Consider the following 18078-nt stretch of genomic DNA (forward strand, 5'->3'; position numbering starts at 1 on the left):
CTGAGATAATAAGGAAACTCATCGAAAGTAATTTTACTCTCTCTGCCATCAACAACTTGACGGAGAATCTCCTTCTCCATCTTATCCGCCGTGACAGCGTTATTAGACGATGCCGAGTTCCCGCCGGCCCATTTACCAACGGCTTGACCCGAAGCCAAACCCAAACCCACACCGACTCCAACCCCGACGCCCAGCGCCGACAACAACATCTGTTTGCTATCCATTTTGATGATCTTCCAACAAAAACAAAATCAAAAGTGCAACAAAATATATAAAACAAAACAGAGTACTATATTAATATAAACGAAGATCTTATACGAAAGATACTAATCACAACTATAAGATATGTTTATCAAAAGTTATAAGTAAACCTTGTTTTGTAAGATATCTCTCTTAAAGTCTATTCATCTCCAGTTTCTTTCTCTTATTGTCGTCTCACAAGTAACATAAAGAAACTTCTATTTCTATAATCACGATATATAACTGTCTTTAAAAAAAAAAACCACAGAGAGGTTTGAGAAACGTGAAGACCGGATCTAACGACACGTCATCGCCGGTGGTGAAAATGAGGCAGAGACGGCGGCGAATATGAGAGATTTTTAGGGGTTTTTTTCTTTTTTTCTTTTTTTCTTATAAAGATATTTTATGATCGCTTCTCTATTTATGAGAGATGATGAGTGTAACTGTATGTATACATAACACATTGAAAACTGATGAGTCATTACCGAGACTTTGCTTACGTGTCGTTATATCAACGGCTACTAGGTTGGTTTTTGGCAGTTTTTTATTCGATGTTGCCGCTTCTTTACTTTTAATAACCACCCTTTAGTTCTGTAGTTTCTTTCGTTTATTCCTCAATACTTTCGATATTGTCATTCTAGTCCATGTTTAGGGTGTATTCATAAGATTGAATAGAAAGGAAACAAAAGAAAAGTAAAATAAAACAAAAAAGACCTTATAATATTAAAAGGAGGCAGAATCTAGAAAACATGACTGTTAGATCTAGAAAGCGTGGCTGATTTAAAAGCCGTTGGATTGAGAAATAAGATCCCACGTAAGGGAACAAGTTGACGGCTTAGATTGAAAAGGTATGGCTTCTCATGCCTTTGGCAGAATCGTAGGCATTAATTAATTAATCTGTGCTGTGTGTTGCTGCCAATATTTTAAAAACTAAAACCTAACCAGGCGCCCAAATGTATCGTACTTGCCTTTTTCTGCGCGTCATGTCTATAGTCTTCTTGCTGTTAGACTGTTAGTGATGAAATGGGCTTTGTTGTTTTGGTCTCTCAAGCAAATGAACCATTTCGAAATTGTCAATAGACCCCATATTTCTTATGTGGGCTGATCTTGGATATTTCATAGGGAAAACTTATACAGTGCGATAGCTTCTGAAAATATATTATACCCTTTTGTCACAAAATTATGACAACAGAGTATTGATAATTATGCGGTATTGATTATACCCTTTGTCACAAAATTCTGACAAAGGGTATGGGTATTGATAATTATGCGGTTATTAATACGTATTAACGTTTTAGTACAACGGAGTCAGGATGGCCGAGTGGTCTAAGGCGCCAGACTCAAGTTCTGGTCTTCGTAAGAGGGCGTGGGTTCAAATCCCACTTCTGACATTTTCTTTTATGTTTATTTCTTTTTCTGCCTTCCTTACTACTACTAGTCTTAATTGTTTAGAGATGAGATGAGTTTTAATTTGTGTTTAGGAAACATTGTCCATAAATTTATATTAAGATTTGATTTTTGTTTTCCCCAATATATAGTATTCATCAGTTTTGTGAAATATATATACATTATATTGCTAAGGAAATAAGTTGATTAAGAAAAATTAGCCATGTTAATTAATTTTAGTCCGTTCAAGTTATTGATGAATTTGGTTCATTTCTGACAAATTTGGTAAAACATTATCCATAAATTTATATTAAAAATTTGATTTTTGCTTTCCCCAATAGTATTCATTAATTTTTTGAAATATATATATATATATATATATATATTATTGCTAAGGAAATAAGTTGATTAAGAAAAATTAGCCATGTTTAATTTTGGTCCGTTCAAGTTACTGATGAATTTGGTCCGTTCAAGTTAATGATAAATTTGGTCCGCTCACGTCATATTCTTATATTCTAGTATTGCCTTAATTAGGTGAAGCAGATAATGCACATGGCCCATAGGAATTCAATTTTGGAAAATGGCATACATAATTAATTTTAGTTCGTTCAAGTTACTGATGAATTTGGTCTGTTCAAGTTACTGATGAATTTGGTAAAACATTGTTCATTAATTTATATTAAAAAATTATTTTTGCTTTCCCCAATAGTATTCATCAGTTTTGTGAAATATATATACATTTTATTGCTAAGGAAATAAGTTTATAAAGAAAAATTAGCCATGTTAATTAATTTTGGTCTGTTCAAGTTACTGATGAATTTGGTCCGTTCATGTTTATTCTAGTATTGCCTTAATTAGGTGAAGCAGAAAATGCTCATAGTAAGATTGTTAAATTTTGGAAAATGACATACATATGTGAGTAAAAGTTAAGTGGGAAAATATAATTAATTGGGTAATTGCTCAAAAATAATAATAATGTAATATTTTTTCTTCATAACCATTGGGCTATATAAACATGGCATGCTACATTGATAAAGCTCACAAAATTAAAGGCAAACATCATCAAAGAACAAGTAGCTAGAGAAATGTCACTGAGACGAGTTTGTGAAATGCAGTATAAGATTGCCGTCCCGCAAGAGCGATTCTGGGATCGTTTTGTCGACAATGAGACTTGCTGGGCTAATATAAAAGTTACAGGTCTATATTATATAACTCTCATACTCTTATAATTTCATATATGTTGTACTTGTTCATAACTCTAATATATTCATTGTTTTTGTTGGCTACATTAAACCATCTGCTCACTTTACTCAAATATAAATTGAGTCAGTGGATCACCAGACGAAAACCATGAAGCAACGGTTCGTCAAATCTAATTTCGTTAAAGGCTATAAGTTGATTGCAGCAACTACAAAAGTTAGTGACGACGAGTCCAGTGGCTTGAATTGCATCATAGACATCACTGCGGAGTACGAAAAGAGTGGCCTTGAGATCAAAGACCTTGAAGAAGTCCAATTCCTTGTGGGGAGTATTAAGGAAGCGGCTTTTCTTTGCCCTGCCCGTGTTGGTGACGATATTCCCGTGCCAGTTCGTCTTAAATAATGGCACCGGCCCGTTAAATCAATCCATGCCATAATCGAAGGAGGATTCATCTAGGGTCATGTCCCATGAAATAAATAAATTGAACCCGCCCCCAAAATATATATGTGTGAGTATTGTATCCCATGACTTGCTTTATCTCTAAATAAAGTTGTTACGTATTATTATATGCATGATTGTTTCAAACTATAACTAAATTCACAATTGTCTACTGCTAAATATGATAACTGAACTCGGAACATCTTCATTTCCTAAGGCGAGAAGTTGCAATTTTGCAAACAAAGACATGAGCTTTATTACCATCATCATCATCATCATAAAGACTGTTTTGACAATTCACAGGTGGGCTTTTACCTCTATGATTCACACTATCACAATAACCTTTGCTTCGACCCTTAATTCAATATCTACAAGACAATGAGATCAAATAAGACACAAAGACACAATTAGCAAACCAAATCAGTAAACCGCTTACGGATGATTCTGTATTCCCGCTGCCGTATTTGCTCTGTATCTGTAAACACACAAAAAAGTATATTTAAGGCTGTTCACAATAGAGAAGACTCACAGTAAGAAACAGATCTCAATGTTTTTGTTTAGAGTTTCAGAAAACCTTGAGTGCAAAATCGTTGACGTCTAGAAGAAGTAACTTGGCGTCAAAGAAATTAGCTAGGGCTTTGCCTAGCATTTGTTGGTAAAGCTCTGCAAAGAAACAATATTAAGAATCAAAACATAGACGAATAGGAACAAGATCAAGATCAAGATCAGATAATCGGAGTCTAACCGGCAGGGCCGGACAAGAGAATGGCTCGGCTAGCTGGAGACAAGTTTCTCGCATATTTCGAAGCATCAAAGTGTTTCAAATGGACATAAGCTGCACAATCAATCCCAAAACATTGACGAACAAGATAACATATACTTATCGGTGTACTATATTAACAGAAAATTAAAATTTACATGCTTCACCCTATTTGTATCACTCCAACGAATATCTTATCCGTTTCTGTAAAACTACATCTAATATAAAAAGAATTATCCACAAAAAAATAGTGATGACTTATATTATTTTCTTATCCTTTCTATATTCTCACTTGTATTATCTTCTTGAATTCGCAAACTATAGACTAAAAAAGTGTCGATCAAAGCATAATGAAAAAAAAAGATACTATAATTTCATCACAAGAATTATTTATACATAATCAGAATTGATATCTAAATCTTAATGTCTAGTTAATTTCATGTAAATCTTAAAGTCTAGCAGAAGCAGAATCGTAGGCATTATTTTAACTAATATGTGCTGTGTTGCAGTCAATATTTTAAAAACCTAACAAGGCGCTGAAATGTATCGTACTTGCCTTTTTATGCGCGTGGTGTTTATAGTCTTCTTGCTGTTAGTGATGAAATCGGCTTTGTTGTTTTGGTCTCTCAATTAAAAATGAACCATTTCGAAGTTCGAAGTATCATCATATTCATATATGGGGTCTATTGACATATTTCTTATGTGGGCTGATCTTGGATATTTCATAGGGAAAACTTATACTGTTATACAGTGCGATAGCTTCTGAAAATATATTATACCCTTTGTCACAAAAATCTGAAGTTGTTTTGATAATTAATTACGTATCAACGTTTCAAAGAACAAAGTCATGATGGTCTAAGGCGCGAGACTCAAATTCTTGTCTTCGTAATAGGGCATGGGTTCAACTCCCACTTCTGACATTTTCTTTTTTGTTTATTTCTTTTTCTGCCTTCCTTCCTACTACTAGTCTTAATTGTTTAGAGATGAGAGTTTTAATTCGTGTTTAGAAAACATTGTCCATAAATTTATATTAAAAATTGATTTTTGCTTTCCCCCCCAATATATAATATTCATCAGTTTTGTGAAATATATATACATTTTATTGCTAAGGAAATAAGTTGATTAAGTAAAATTAGCCATGTTAATTAATTTTGGTCCGTTCAAGTTACTGATGAATTTGGTTCGTTCAAGTTACTGATGAATTTGGTCCGCTCACGTCATACTCTTATATTCTAGTATTGCCTTAATTAGGTGAAACAAATAATGCACATGGCCCATATAGAAAGATTGTTCAATTTTGGAAAATGACATACATATATGATTAAAAAAATTGTGAAATATAGTATTCATCAGTTTTGTGAAATATATATACATTTTATTGCTGAGGAAATAAGTTGATTAAGTAACATTAGTCATGTTAATTAGTTTTGGTCCATTCAAGTTACTGATGAATTTGCTCCGTTCAAGTTATTGATGAATTTGGTCCGTTCACGTCATACTCTTATATTCTAGTATTGCCTTAATTAGGTGAAGCAGAGAATGCACATGGCCCATAGGAAGATTGTTCAATTTTGGAAAATGACATACATATATGATTAAAAGTTTAAGTGGGAAAATATAATTAATTGGGTAATTGCTCAAAAATAATAATAATGCAATATTTTTTTCTTCATAACCATTGGGCTATATAAACATGGCATGCTACATTGATAAAGCTCACAAAATTAAAGGCAAACATCATCAAAGACAAGTAGCTAAAGAAATGTCACTGAGACAAGTTTGTGAGACGCAGTATAAGATTTCCATCCCGAAGGAACGATTCTGGGACTGTTTTGTCCACCATTCGATTAGCTTGTCTAATAGAAAACCTAAAGGTATATATTATATAACTCTCATACTCTTATAATTTCATATATGTTGTACTCGTTCATAACTCTCTAATATATTCATTGTTTTTGTTGGCTAGACATTAAGCCATCTGCTCACTGGAATCTAATGGAAATTGAGTCAGTGGATCACCAGACGAAAACCATGAAGCTACGGTTCGTCAAACCTGAATTCGTTGAAGGCTATAAGTTGATTGCAGCAACTACAAAAGTTACTGACGACGAGCCCAGTGGCTTGAATTGCATCATAGACATCACTGCGGAGTACGAAAAGAGTGGCCTTGAGATCAAAGACCTTGAAGAAGTCCCATTCCTTGTGGGGAATATTTAGAGAACGTCTTTTCTTTGCCGTGCCCGTCTTGGTGACAATATTCCCATGCCAGTGCGTCTTAAATAATGGCACCGGCCCGTTAAATCAATCCATGCCATAATCGAAGAAGGATTCATCTCTTTATTCCTAGAGTTATAGAAGATGAAATAAATAAATTGAATCTGCCCCCAAAATATATATGTGTGAGTGAGTATTGTATCCTCTAGGGTCATGTCCCATGACTTGGATTATCTCTAAATAAAGTTGTTACGTATTATATGCATGATTGTTTCAAACTATAACTAAATTCACAATTGTCTACTGCTAAATATGATAACTGAACTCAGAATCTCTTCATTTCCTAAAGCGAGAAGTTGCAATTTTGCAAACAAAGACATGAGTTTTATTACCATCATCATCATCATCATCATCATAAAGACTGTTTTGACAATTCACAGGTGGGCTTTTACCTGTATAATTCACACCATCACAATAACCTTTGCTTCGACCCTTAATTCAATATCTACAAGACAATGAGATCAAATAAGACACAAAGACACAGACTTTGGATCCTTTTTCGACTCTCTAAGCAAACCTAAAACTAGAATAAACAGACTCCCCTTTTCACTCTCTGGTGGCAACATACTGAAACCAAACTGGAACCAAACTGAAGACAACTTACATCCACCTCTTTGGCCTCACCTTCCCATCGGTAGAGCCAGAGCAACCATCTCTGCCCAACATCGCCATCATCAAACTTCCACCATGGACTCTTTCTTCTGGAGCTAACCCCAATCCTGCTTCATACTCATTGAGATCAACATCAGTCTCCGGAGATCCTGTAGCACTTCTTGCTTTCATTGTATCGATGTTCATGTCTTGTGAACCGCTGAACTCCTCCTCGTTCTCTGTTTCGCTGCTGCTTACTCTCGGTTCTTGGCTCTCGGAAGTTACAGTCATTCCTCCATGGACCCGGTTATCCTGAACCAGACTGTTATGGAGTGCACAAAGACCAGTCTTACCTCGAGCAAACGAGGTACAAGGACCAGAAGAGGATTGTCCCGCATACTCAGTCTCGGGCTGACCCCACGCACACCGTTTCCCTCCTCCATGTGCTTTGCAAAAGTCAGTACTACCTTGAGCACTTTTGCCACATCCTTCAGACTTGCATCTCTTTCCTCCACCATGTCTGACACAGAAATCAGTCCTTCCTCTAGCACTCTTTGTGCATTCGGGAACCGCACATCTCTTACCACCGCCATGAGCCACACAGAAATTGGTACCGCCATGAACACTCTTGGAACATGGATCACCTCCTTGAAAGGCACATCTTTTACCCCCTCCATGTCCTTTACAAAACGGCGTGCTTCCTTCTGCTCCTTTGGTGCAACCCGAGTGTGTACATCGTTTACCACCACCGTGTGCCTTGCAGAACATTGTACTCCCTTGTGCTCCTTTTGTGCATCCATTAGATTGACATCTCNGGATCCTTTTTCGACTCTCTAAGCAAACCTAAAACTAGAATAAACAGACTCCCCTTTTCACTCTCTGGTGGCAACATACTGAAACCAAACTGGAACCAAACTGAAGACAACTTACATCCACCTCTTTGGCCTCACCTTCCCATCGGTAGAGCCAGAGCAACCATCTCTGCCCAACATCGCCATCATCAAACTTCCACCATGGACTCTTTCTTCTGGAGCTAACCCCAATCCTGCTTCATACTCATTGAGATCAACATCAGTCTCCGGAGATCCTGTAGCACTTCTTGCTTTCATTGTATCGATGTTCATGTCTTGTGAACCGCTGAACTCCTCCTCGTTCTCTGTTTCGCTGCTGCTTACTCTCGGTTCTTGGCTCTCGGAAGTTACAGTCATTCCTCCATGGACCCGGTTATCCTGAACCAGACTGTTATGGAGCGCACAAAGACCAGTCTTACCTCGAGCAAACGAGGTACAAGGACCAGAAGAGGACTGTCCCGCATACTCAGTCTCGGGCTGACCCCACGCACACCGTTTCCCTCCTCCATGTGCTTTGCAAAAGTCAGTACTACCTTGAGCACTTTTGCCACATCCTTCAGACTTGCATCTCTTTCCTCCACCATGTCTGACACAGAAATCAGTCCTTCCTCTAGCACTCTTTGTGCATTCGGGAACCGCACATCTCTTACCACCGCCATGAGCCACACAGAAATTGGTACCGCCATGAACACTCTTGGAACATGGATCACCTCCTTGAAAGGCACATCTTTTACCCCCTCCATGTCCTTTACAAAACGGCGTGCTTCCTTCTGCTCCTTTGGTGCAACCCGAGTGTGTACATCGTTTACCACCACCGTGTGCCTTGCAGAACATTGTACTCCCTTGTGCTCCTTTTGTGCATCCATTAGATTGACATCGCCGACCACCACCATGAGAGATGCAGAGTCCTGAAAGGCCTTCAGCGCTTTTCGTGCAGTTCTCTTTTTGGCATCTCTTTCCTCCACCGTGCCTGATACAGAGTCCTGATCTTCCCCTAGCAGCTCGTGTGCAATCTTCATGGCTGCATCTTCGACCCCCTCCATGAGCTATACAGAAGTCAGTACGGCCTTCTGCGCTTTTGGTGCATCCGAGAAATTCACATCGACGACCACCTCCATGGGCTTTACAGTACACAGTTCTACCTTCAGCGCCCTTGTGGCAACCATGTTTCTGGCATCTACGTCCACCACCATGGGAAATGCAACGGCCGGATGCGCCTCTTGCTCCCTTTTGACATCCTTCTACTTGACATAACTTGGAATTAGAAGAATTCTTAAGCTGTGGCTTCAGCTGGTGAGATAAACCGGAAGTACATGTACCCGAGCTTATTGGAGTAGTTGTTGCCGTGCTAGATGACAGTTCCAGAACATGAGCAGCAGGAATGATGATATTCTTTGGAACATGGCCTGAGAAAGAGCTCGTTTCTTTGCTTGACGAGGCTTGCAATGTTGGTAATCCAAACCCTGACCTCCAACCACATGATGTGGATTCTTCGTTACTTGCACGCAGCATGTTCGCAAGAGTTTGAAACCGGTTGGCGTGCTGCTGGACCGCAGTGATCTCAGATTGACAGGATACTCCACCAGAAAGACTCAATTCAAGATCAAATTTCGAGGAGGGGACCTGCAACAACCCTTTCACGTTGGAGTTAGCTGGCTTTTTGTTACTTGCTGTCAGTTTCTCGTTGCCAAGATGGAGAGTAAAGTCGAGCTCAATATCCATAGATGATGCCTCCTCAGTTTCTTTAGCAGAAGATAAACTCGTGCAAGCAGTTGCAGAACTCCCTTTGCTATCAGAAGAGCTTGTTGAGTGACCGAGTCTTAAGGAGAGTAAAGGATCAGATCCATCGATCAGATTCCACTTCCTTTTGATTCCCTTGGCATTAGACAGCGGAGAGGCAAGGGAATCAAGACGCAGCGTAGTATCCGCGGCCTCGGCCTCGGCGACATCAACTTGAAGAGAACGGCCCAGTATCTTAAAAGAGTTGTTGGATGATGAGGAATTACCACCAGCAAAAGCACTGTTTTGGAATCTAGTATGCATGGTCACAACTTAAAAATGAAAACTTTCGTCAAAAAGAGCGAAGACGCGAAGCCAGTAGTATATAGTAGACAACAACTTCCGGGTTTAAGGAGAGAAAAAGCCACAGCTCTCTAAAAAAAAGAGTTAGAAGACCTTATAAGCATCTCCACCGCCGCTTACAAATCCTGAGGTATCGCACCGATCCATCTTAGTTACAAAACCAAAAACTGGTAGAGCTGATCCGAAAGTTACTCACAAAACCCAAGAGTTTAATTCTCAACCTTCACGACGACGAAAGGATTACGGTAGCAGCTAACCATCCCCTGCAAAAGAGATAATAAATAACAAAGATGAGTGCCAATTTCGTTGCAAAGTAATCTACAAAAAAAAAAAGAGTAGTGAGTGCCAATTTCGTTGCAAGTAATCTACAAAAAAGAGTAGTGAGATAAATAAATCAATTGTGTTGCAGAACACAGAAACTGAGATGATTAACACCTGTGAGAGACCAAATATGGTTTAGGACCAAAAGAAAAAAACATGAACCCAATTTCAAAAATTTAAAACAGAACAGTTTGATTTCGGTTGAGTCACAACCTTAACGTACATGAAACAAAAACAAGATCTAATTTGTAACCAGACTTTTCTCAAAGAGATACACACTACTATTAACACAATTGATGGATTTGATGATTCAGTAGCTCATCGATTTGCTTTTAGAGAAATCAAAAGAGACTAACTATAATATTAATAGAGGACACGATAAATCAAAAGCAGAGCCGCTCCAAAAAAAAAAAAAACCTTCAAAAAGTCTTTTATCGATTATACCGACACATAAAATTTTCCCAAAACAATTAAAAACCAAAAAAAAAACAGAACAAAAACAAACCACAGAAAGAATTCTTCAATTTCCCAGACATCGATCTCAGAGTCTTTTTTTTTTATGTTTTTTTCTTTCTTTTCTCGAATAAAACACAAATCAATTTCTATGAATTACTCATCAAACAAACATGCAAATCAACCGAAGAATAACCAAGCGAGATGCGGAAAAGGAAATTAGAAAATTTACCTTCAACTTTTTATGAATCTGATTAAGAGGAAAAATTCACGGCATCAAATGATAATTGAAATCGAGATTATCTCTATCTCTCTCTCTCTCTCAATCAAATCAACGAAGAAATTGAGGTTAAAATTGGGATTAATATAATTCAAAATATATATATATATATATATTTGTGGTGTTTTTTTGGGGAGGGGGAGTGAAGAAGAGGAGAGAAATCTAGGGATTTGCAGCGCCGGCGAGAGAGATAGAAAAGATGTATAAATAGCCCAAAGAGAATAGTGGAAATATGAATGAATGAATGAATGAATGATGGAATTTGGAATCCCTCTCTCGGAGAGAGAGAGAGAAAGAAAACAAGAGGCTATCAAAGACTTGTGCTCCCCCGCACGTGCCTTCCGAATCTTTCGCACGTGCTTACTCCTTAAATACCACTACTATTTATTTATTTATTTATTTTGATAAAATGTACAGAAAAAAAAAAACTACAAAACACAGAGTATAAACTGAGAAATCATAATAATAATACAATTATAATCACCAGCTCAATCTTAATTATAAGAACAACTTAGTAGCTACCCTGTCATAACATGACATTTGGTTGGTGGTTTATGTCCTCCTCCACTTCCTCTACTTTTGTATTTCCTCATTTATCAATTTCATTATCGTATATGTTTGTTTTTCCACCATTAATATTAATATTTCTATTCATTTTGTTTAAAGGTATGTAAGTAATTGTTTTTTTTGTCAAAAAAAAATAACATGTATTATGACATTAATGTAAACCTCTTTTTATACTATGTTTTATCATATTAAATGCTTTAGAGTTTAGATTCTCGTATTTAACTATTTATGAAATTAAATTAATTATAGTGTTAAGAAATAATTATGATTGTTTGGACAAAAGTTATTTTCATTTTGTCTCAAAACATTGCTTAAAATTAGTAAACAATTTTGTTAGTGTTGCTATGGTCAAAATATATCATAATCGATGCATTTGACTAATTATAAAAAATGAAATTAGTTATTTATAATGTTAAAAAATAATTAATATTTTTAATATACTTTTTTGTTTTTAACATAGAAAAATATGTATGATGTAATTAATAGATTATTCTCTAATATTTAAAAAAAAAAAAAAACAAATATGCAACTAATAGAAGAAAAATGATGTAGATCTGTAATTGCATATTTTGTTTTTTTTTTTTAAATGGGGAAATAATCTTATCTAATAATTAGCAAGATAATGGTTTTATTCCTATCATAGACATATGATTTAAAAGAGAAATTGCAATTAACTACTCCCTCTGTTTCACAAAAAGTGTCATTCTGGAGAAAATTTCTTGTTTCACAAAGAATGTTATTTTACATTTCCAATGAGTGTTTTAATGCTAAATTTTCTTTTTTACCCTTAAACCCAAAACTATTTTCATTGAATTTTGATCATTAATCACTTAATAAATAGGGGCAAATAAGTATAATTCAAACTTTTCTTAATTTGTGTGAAATGTGTCAAAGTGATACTCATTGTGAAACAGAGGGAGTATAATTTTGTTTGAATTAATAAGAGTTATAAATTTATGGTGTACTACCAACAAGATTGTGGCGGTTGATGAGCGTGACTGCGTCAGCATAAAACGAAGAAGGGTGTTAGGTGTGTCATGTCATGTGTGTTAGCGTGGCGGCTGAAGGCAGCAGCGGCTCGTCACCGTTCAATTTGGTTCTGTGATTTATTATTATGAGAGTGTGGTCCCCACTCGCCTCTTTTGTGATTCTCTCGGGAAGGAAAGAAAGGTCTACTAGGTCTACGCTTCCTTCGATTGCCATTGTTTCTTTTTAATTTTTATTACTTTCTTTCTTCTAGATAAAAATTACGTAAAAGCGACATCGTTTCTTCGTTTTTGCTGTCACTGTCCGAAATAGAAAAGCCGATAAAAGGGTCCACGTACGATTAAAGAGTGGTTCAGGTTTGCAATTGCACAATCAATAGATTTTTCTTTTTTTTTTCTTACTTTTTTCTGAAAAATCTATAGATCAAATCAGTGTTAAAAAAGCGGTCTAGGCGGCCGCCTAGGCGCCGTCTAGGCGCTAGGCGCTCAGTAGATATTTAGATGACCGCCTAAACCGCTTAAAATTACATTAATTTAATTTTAATATTTATTTTTGATTTTTAACTATATAAATTTAAATTATTAAGTTTTATATTTGTATACGTAATTATAAATGTTTATATATTGTTAATATAACTTAAATAAATGTATTTTTGTTAATTTTGTTTATAATTTATAATTTTATTTTATTTTTCTAACATATATTTGTACATAATTTTATATATATAATGTTTTATGTTGTAAACGCCTAAACCATCTAAAAACCGCCTAGGCCCCGATTAGGCGTTCTAGGCGCTAGGCGCTGGGTCACCACCCAGATACCGCCTAGCGCTTTCTTGAACACTGGGTCAAATGTATTATTATTGATTCTCACGCAAAATTTTTTTTGCTAATAAGTTTTAGCTTAAAACTTTTAAGTTTTAACTAAAGGTGTAAGTTGTATAGAACACATGAATATTTTTAGAGATAACTGTTGAAGTTATGTTACTATTATAATTGATGAAACTTGAATTTATCAAGAACAGATTATTACTCTTAAAACTATGTTATTTATTTTTATAATCGGTGAATTTAAAGTTATTTGCACAAGTATGAATGCTTATTTTGCACACTTTTATTTAGTCTACCTTCCTTCTATTCCCTTTTACAGAAAAAAAAATACATGTTGCTATAAAAGAAATATACATTTAGGAGTGGAACTTATAAAGCGTGTAAGTTTATAACTTTCTCAGCTAATTTGATTTCACATGCACGATTGTAATATTATTGTATTACACCTTTACAATGAAGAATACTAGTATAAAAAAGAAAAAGAATATGCTCTATCATGTTCGACTCCTTTTATATTCTTCCCGGTCCCGAACACGTGTTATGTTTGGACGCATCTTTCATAACATAACCTATGCTATTACCTATCTTGACATCTAAGTTAATTCTAACCACTAAAATACAAAATGTTTTTCATATGTTTTGCTGTAAATCCACAGTATAGTATCCAGAAAGATAGAGAGTGATGAATGAACAGTTGTATATTAAAGTTTTGCACTGCAACCAAAATTAAAATAGTATTTTCTTTTTTATACAAGAAGTAAGAGGCAAGGAAAAGTTTTATTATTGCTACTTACGTGACGATCTCGGCCACCGTCACAGCAGCAAACACGAGAAACAGAACTCCTCCGACATAAGCAATTGCCTGTTTCGAACCAAACAACATTTAAACATTCCCGTCTTAAGAACACACTCTCTCCCAAAAATTGTTTTTTTTTTCAAAGAGTCTCTAAACTTAAGATCTAAAACCTAAACAAAATGATCCATTCGTTTAGCTTAGATATTTCTCCCCCGGTTAGTTTCAATTTTTCTGGAATAACAACGCGTTGTTGACAGATTGGATCGGACATAGAAAGAGAATAAAAACAATAAAAGATGTTATTTTGACTCTTTTTGAGGGAGGAATAGATACTAAATGATGTGGAAGACTTGAGATCAATGGACATAGAAGCTTGTTGTTGCCACTTGCCTTAGAATAAAAACCTTAATCTCTACTTCTCTCACTTTTGTTCCATCAAGTTAAATCTCAGAAACACAATACGAGAGTAAAAGAGAGATCCTTTGACTAATTATAACAAAACTCAAAAAGGTGTTTTGGAACTTTTGAAAAACTAAGATAAAAAATAAAAGCTAGAAAATTGCCAAAGAGAATCTGGTTTTTGTGTAATAAAAGCTGAATATAACCTAGGATATGCTAGCATTTAGTATATTCACCCTACATTTCATGATAATTTAAGGACATGGATTTGTTTCATTTTATTAATAGTTTTCTTACTTTTTAATGCAACCATTAAAGTTTTATTCTTCTTAACCTTTTTTGGGTCAGGAATCAAAAATTATTCTTCTTCATCTTATTATTATATTAAATGCAAGTTTAGAAGAGTAAGAAAAAACTAAAACTGGCATTATAAAGAAAAAGAAGTACTCTTTTTAAGTGCTTTTGTGAACTAATGGTTTCTATTTCTAAGACTAATTCGATCTAAATATGCATATATTGTGTATGTATATATATAGATAATTAGATATAGATAAGAGTGGAATTAGTAATTACCTTCTCTGATAAGAAATTTCCCAGCAAAGAACCACCCAAAACCGCAAGCTGCAAACAACAAACCAAGTTGCAAGTTAGAGTCTTGCGTCTCCCAAGTTTCAGGAGAATAGAAAGATCTCCTCTTTGATGGGGTTTTAAAATTCTCAACATTGCTTAAAGATGCTTTTGAGTTTTTATTAACCAAGGTCCTAGGATCTTTGAAGTGTTCCTATAAAAGTTCCAATCAAAATATTAAAAACTCACCAGAGTCGCAGCACCGTGACCCGCCAATGCTCCAGCGATGACACCCAATGGCGATGCTGCAGCCGCAAGAGCTTCAACGGAACAAAAGATTATATACAGTTTTGGAATTTTGGACCTGAGATTTTAATTTATAAGAATGTTGAAAAATTTTGAGTCTCACCAATTGTTGAGAAGAAGGATTTGTCACCCCATTCCGCAACAAAAACCAAGGCGAAAGTGCTGACGATGGTGCTTGCGGCTGCCACAATCCCGGCTCCATTACCTGAAAGCTCTGAAACCGCTAGTTCTGCCTGTGAAAAAAGAAGTCCGAAAATATTGACTTCTTGAAGGTTGCATGGGAATATAAAAGTGAAAGGCTAAAACAGCTTTTACTTCTTTCTGTTCTTCCTCGGCTTTACCCTCATCTGAAGCAGCGTCTAATAACGTTGATACACCGAAGTAAACCTAAATGAAGTAAAAATTGTTAATACGATTACATAGTTAGGAGGCGTTATGAATGATCCAACCCAAACAGAACCAAAAACCAGGTTTGGAAACGAATCAAAATTTTCATTTGGTTTAATTAGTAAACTATTTCTACATACGAAAGTTAAGAACCTGAAACTTACACTTCATTAAAAGTTTAAAACCCTTCGAATCAAGGGTACCTTTGTATATAAAACAAAACCAAACTCATGCTAAAAGGGTCAGAACTACATTTGGTTCCACTTGGGTAAATATCATCTACTTTGGAAGATATACATTATATACCAAAAACAACCCAAAAGTTCCAATCAAACACCCCTGCATAACACAACTCTGCTTAGAAAGGTAAGTAAATATTTACCAGAAGACAAACAGCTGCAATATCATCTAGAGGCAAATCGGTTTCACCAAACCTGTGTTTTCAAGTCATTGACGTTCAGATTCATATTGAAACTTATACCTGAAAAATAAGATTATCCAGAGTTTTCAAACCTGAAGGGAAGAATTTCATCAACATAGTGGAAAGTTCGTCCAAGCACTACAGATATTATCGTCATTATCCTGCAAAATTACCAAATTTTTATAACGCTGCTGTACTGAATTCAAAGTAACATTTGGTTTCAGACAAGATTCACGGACCATAACGCCTATGTTTGAGAAAGAAAGCATACCCAAGAGCGCCAAAAGTCCCCACGAATACAGTAGCAGCAGAGTTCCTCGCTGCTAAAAGGGCCTAAACAAACGCATGAAAACGTATCACAATCAATAGAATGTTAACTGTTTGATGACAGAAAGTTTCTAAAACGTAGATAAGCATCAAAATATATATAGCTCAAGACAATACCGCAATGAAGAAAGTCTTGTCTCCAAGTTCAGAGAAAAAGATAAGCAAGAACGCCTGAACAAAAACATAGACAGAGAGCAAAACGTAAATATTAAAAGGATTAGCACTAAACAGAAAGACATAGTTCCCGGTTCTGTGCAAAAAGGAAGATTCTCCTAACCGAAGCAAAACCTGAGCTAATATCTCCGAGGTCACCAAGAGAAGTGACAAGTGACTGCGTCCCATTAGCAATTGACGAAGCCGCAAAGGCTGGATCATTGCCGAGTAATGCAACCGAACCTGATACCGCTAAGAACTTAAGAACTCTCTGAGCCTCTCTTCTAGAGTGAGCTATCGGTCTCTCAACCAAAACATCAAGATTCCTATCATCTTTTTCTTCAGAATCAGCTTTCTGAAAAAAACAAAAAACAAAACAACTTATTCAGTCCACCTCCTCCTTGAACCTACTCAATTAGCTTATGCATATAACACAGTACCATCTCCTTTATAGTTCAATCTTCAAACAAATCCTAATAATACTTCGAATTAATGATCTCCAAGTCTCTAAACTAAACACCACATTACAACTATAGGTGAGAGAATCCACATCAAACAATCAATTCGAAACAACAATTAAAAAGTCACCTCAATGTAACAAGCGGCATTTCGTCGGAAGCATCGAAACCCTAGCTGCTGAGAATCATTACGACGCAAACCTCTGCACAAAAGAATTGCGAAAGACATGATGAACCCCTAAAATTCCATTCGCATAGCAAATTCATAAACAAAATTGCAAAACTCAAAACCAAAAACTCACCTAGAGAAACATCGACGCGAAAACCCGATCGGAATTGGACAAGCGGTGGAGAGACATCTCCTCGACGACGAAGAATTAGAAGAAGAAGAAGAAGAAGAAGAAGAAGAAGAAGAAGAAGAAGAACACGAATCGGATTTGGAAGGCCTAGGGTTTTGGAATGGAAGAAGACGAAGTGAATCGGGGAGATTCAAAGTGAGCATTTCTCTCTAAATCTCTCCACCTGAGTTTTTTTATGCTTTCTTCTTCACAGTGTGATTGATTCTCTCTTTACTGCAACAAGCAGCAAATACTATAACCTTTGGCTCTGTTTGGTTCTCAGAAGATATAATAGAGAGATCAGTGAAAAATAAAATCCACAAAATCAAGTTATGCGCGCGCGTCCACGTATTACACTATCGCACGTGTGTTCGAGGCGTTACGGGCCGACAGCTGATTTCGTATTGGGCCAATAATAGGCCTGTTATTCTTTTAAAAGGCCCTCGCAGTTTAGTCAGGCCCTAATTGAGTGGGAATTAATTAGCACTGACCAGACCACTTCTTGTGATAACGCTATCGATAGAGTTTTAACTTTTTGTTTTTTTTTTTCGTATGAGTAACTTTTTTTCTTTTGTCAACCACTCAACAATGTTGTTGTTACTTTTTGTTTACAATATTTGATTTTCTATTAGTAAATGGTTTCACGATATTATTATTAAAATAATC

General features: G+C 36.0%; 6 protein-coding genes, 1 long non-coding RNA gene and 1 other non-coding gene across 8 annotated transcripts in view; 3 read left to right on the forward strand and 5 right to left on the reverse strand.

Moving 5' to 3' along the window:
- LOC104714773 (katanin p60 ATPase-containing subunit A1-like) overlaps positions 1 to 655 on the reverse strand; it is a 4949-nt gene extending 4294 nt beyond the window's left edge. The window contains exons 1-2 of the mRNA XM_010432227.2: positions 372 to 655; positions 4 to 233 (exon numbers count right to left, since the gene is read on the reverse strand). Of these exons, the coding sequence (XP_010430529.1) occupies positions 4 to 224 (221 nt within the window). The 5' untranslated portion in view covers positions 225 to 233; positions 372 to 655. The remainder of the gene's footprint in view (positions 1 to 3; positions 234 to 371) is intronic.
- Positions 1548 to 1631, forward strand: TRNAL-CAA. Its single transcript has one exon. It is a non-coding gene; the product is annotated as a tRNA-Leu (tRNA).
- On the forward strand, positions 2684 to 3394 carry LOC104714772. The gene is made up of 2 exons (XM_010432226.2): positions 2684 to 2823; positions 2957 to 3394. The coding sequence occupies exons 1-2, from the start codon at positions 2712 to 2714 to the stop codon at positions 3226 to 3228; spliced, it is 384 nt and encodes a 127-aa protein (XP_010430528.1). The 5' UTR covers positions 2684 to 2711; the 3' UTR covers positions 3229 to 3394.
- Positions 3658 to 4093, reverse strand: LOC109126297. Its single transcript, XR_002033404.1, has 3 exons — positions 4010 to 4093; positions 3839 to 3927; positions 3658 to 3739 (listed from the first exon to the last, which is right to left on the reverse strand). It is a non-coding gene; the product is annotated as an uncharacterized LOC109126297 (long non-coding RNA).
- On the forward strand, positions 5718 to 6497 carry LOC104714774. Its single transcript, XM_010432228.2, has 2 exons — positions 5718 to 5898; positions 5991 to 6497. Exons 1-2 carry the CDS (start codon positions 5718 to 5720, stop codon positions 6239 to 6241), a joined length of 432 nt encoding a protein of 143 aa, XP_010430530.2. The 3' UTR covers positions 6242 to 6497.
- LOC104716088 (probable WRKY transcription factor 19) lies at positions 6899 to 7657 on the reverse strand. Its single transcript, XM_010433431.1, has one exon. It carries the CDS (start codon positions 7655 to 7657, stop codon positions 6899 to 6901), a length of 759 nt encoding a protein of 252 aa, XP_010431733.1.
- Positions 7711 to 11143, reverse strand: LOC104714775. Its single transcript, XM_010432231.2, has 3 exons — positions 10829 to 11143; positions 9916 to 10085; positions 7711 to 9791 (listed from the first exon to the last, which is right to left on the reverse strand). The coding sequence occupies exon 3, from the start codon at positions 9781 to 9783 to the stop codon at positions 7816 to 7818; it is 1968 nt and encodes a 655-aa protein (XP_010430533.1). The 5' UTR covers positions 9784 to 9791; positions 9916 to 10085; positions 10829 to 11143; the 3' UTR covers positions 7711 to 7815.
- LOC104714776 (GDT1-like protein 1, chloroplastic) lies at positions 13878 to 17709 on the reverse strand. The gene is made up of 12 exons (XM_010432232.2): positions 17377 to 17709; positions 17205 to 17277; positions 16741 to 16971; positions 16581 to 16634; positions 16408 to 16469; positions 16229 to 16297; positions 16098 to 16149; positions 15644 to 15715; positions 15432 to 15561; positions 15272 to 15342; positions 15029 to 15076; positions 13878 to 14122 (listed from the first exon to the last, which is right to left on the reverse strand). The coding sequence occupies exons 1-12, from the start codon at positions 17574 to 17576 to the stop codon at positions 14051 to 14053; spliced, it is 1134 nt and encodes a 377-aa protein (XP_010430534.1). The 5' UTR covers positions 17577 to 17709; the 3' UTR covers positions 13878 to 14050.

Source organism: Camelina sativa, chromosome 9, assembly GCF_000633955.1.
Source record: "Camelina sativa cultivar DH55 chromosome 9, Cs, whole genome shotgun sequence".
Taxonomy (NCBI): Eukaryota; Viridiplantae; Streptophyta; class Magnoliopsida; order Brassicales; family Brassicaceae; genus Camelina; species Camelina sativa.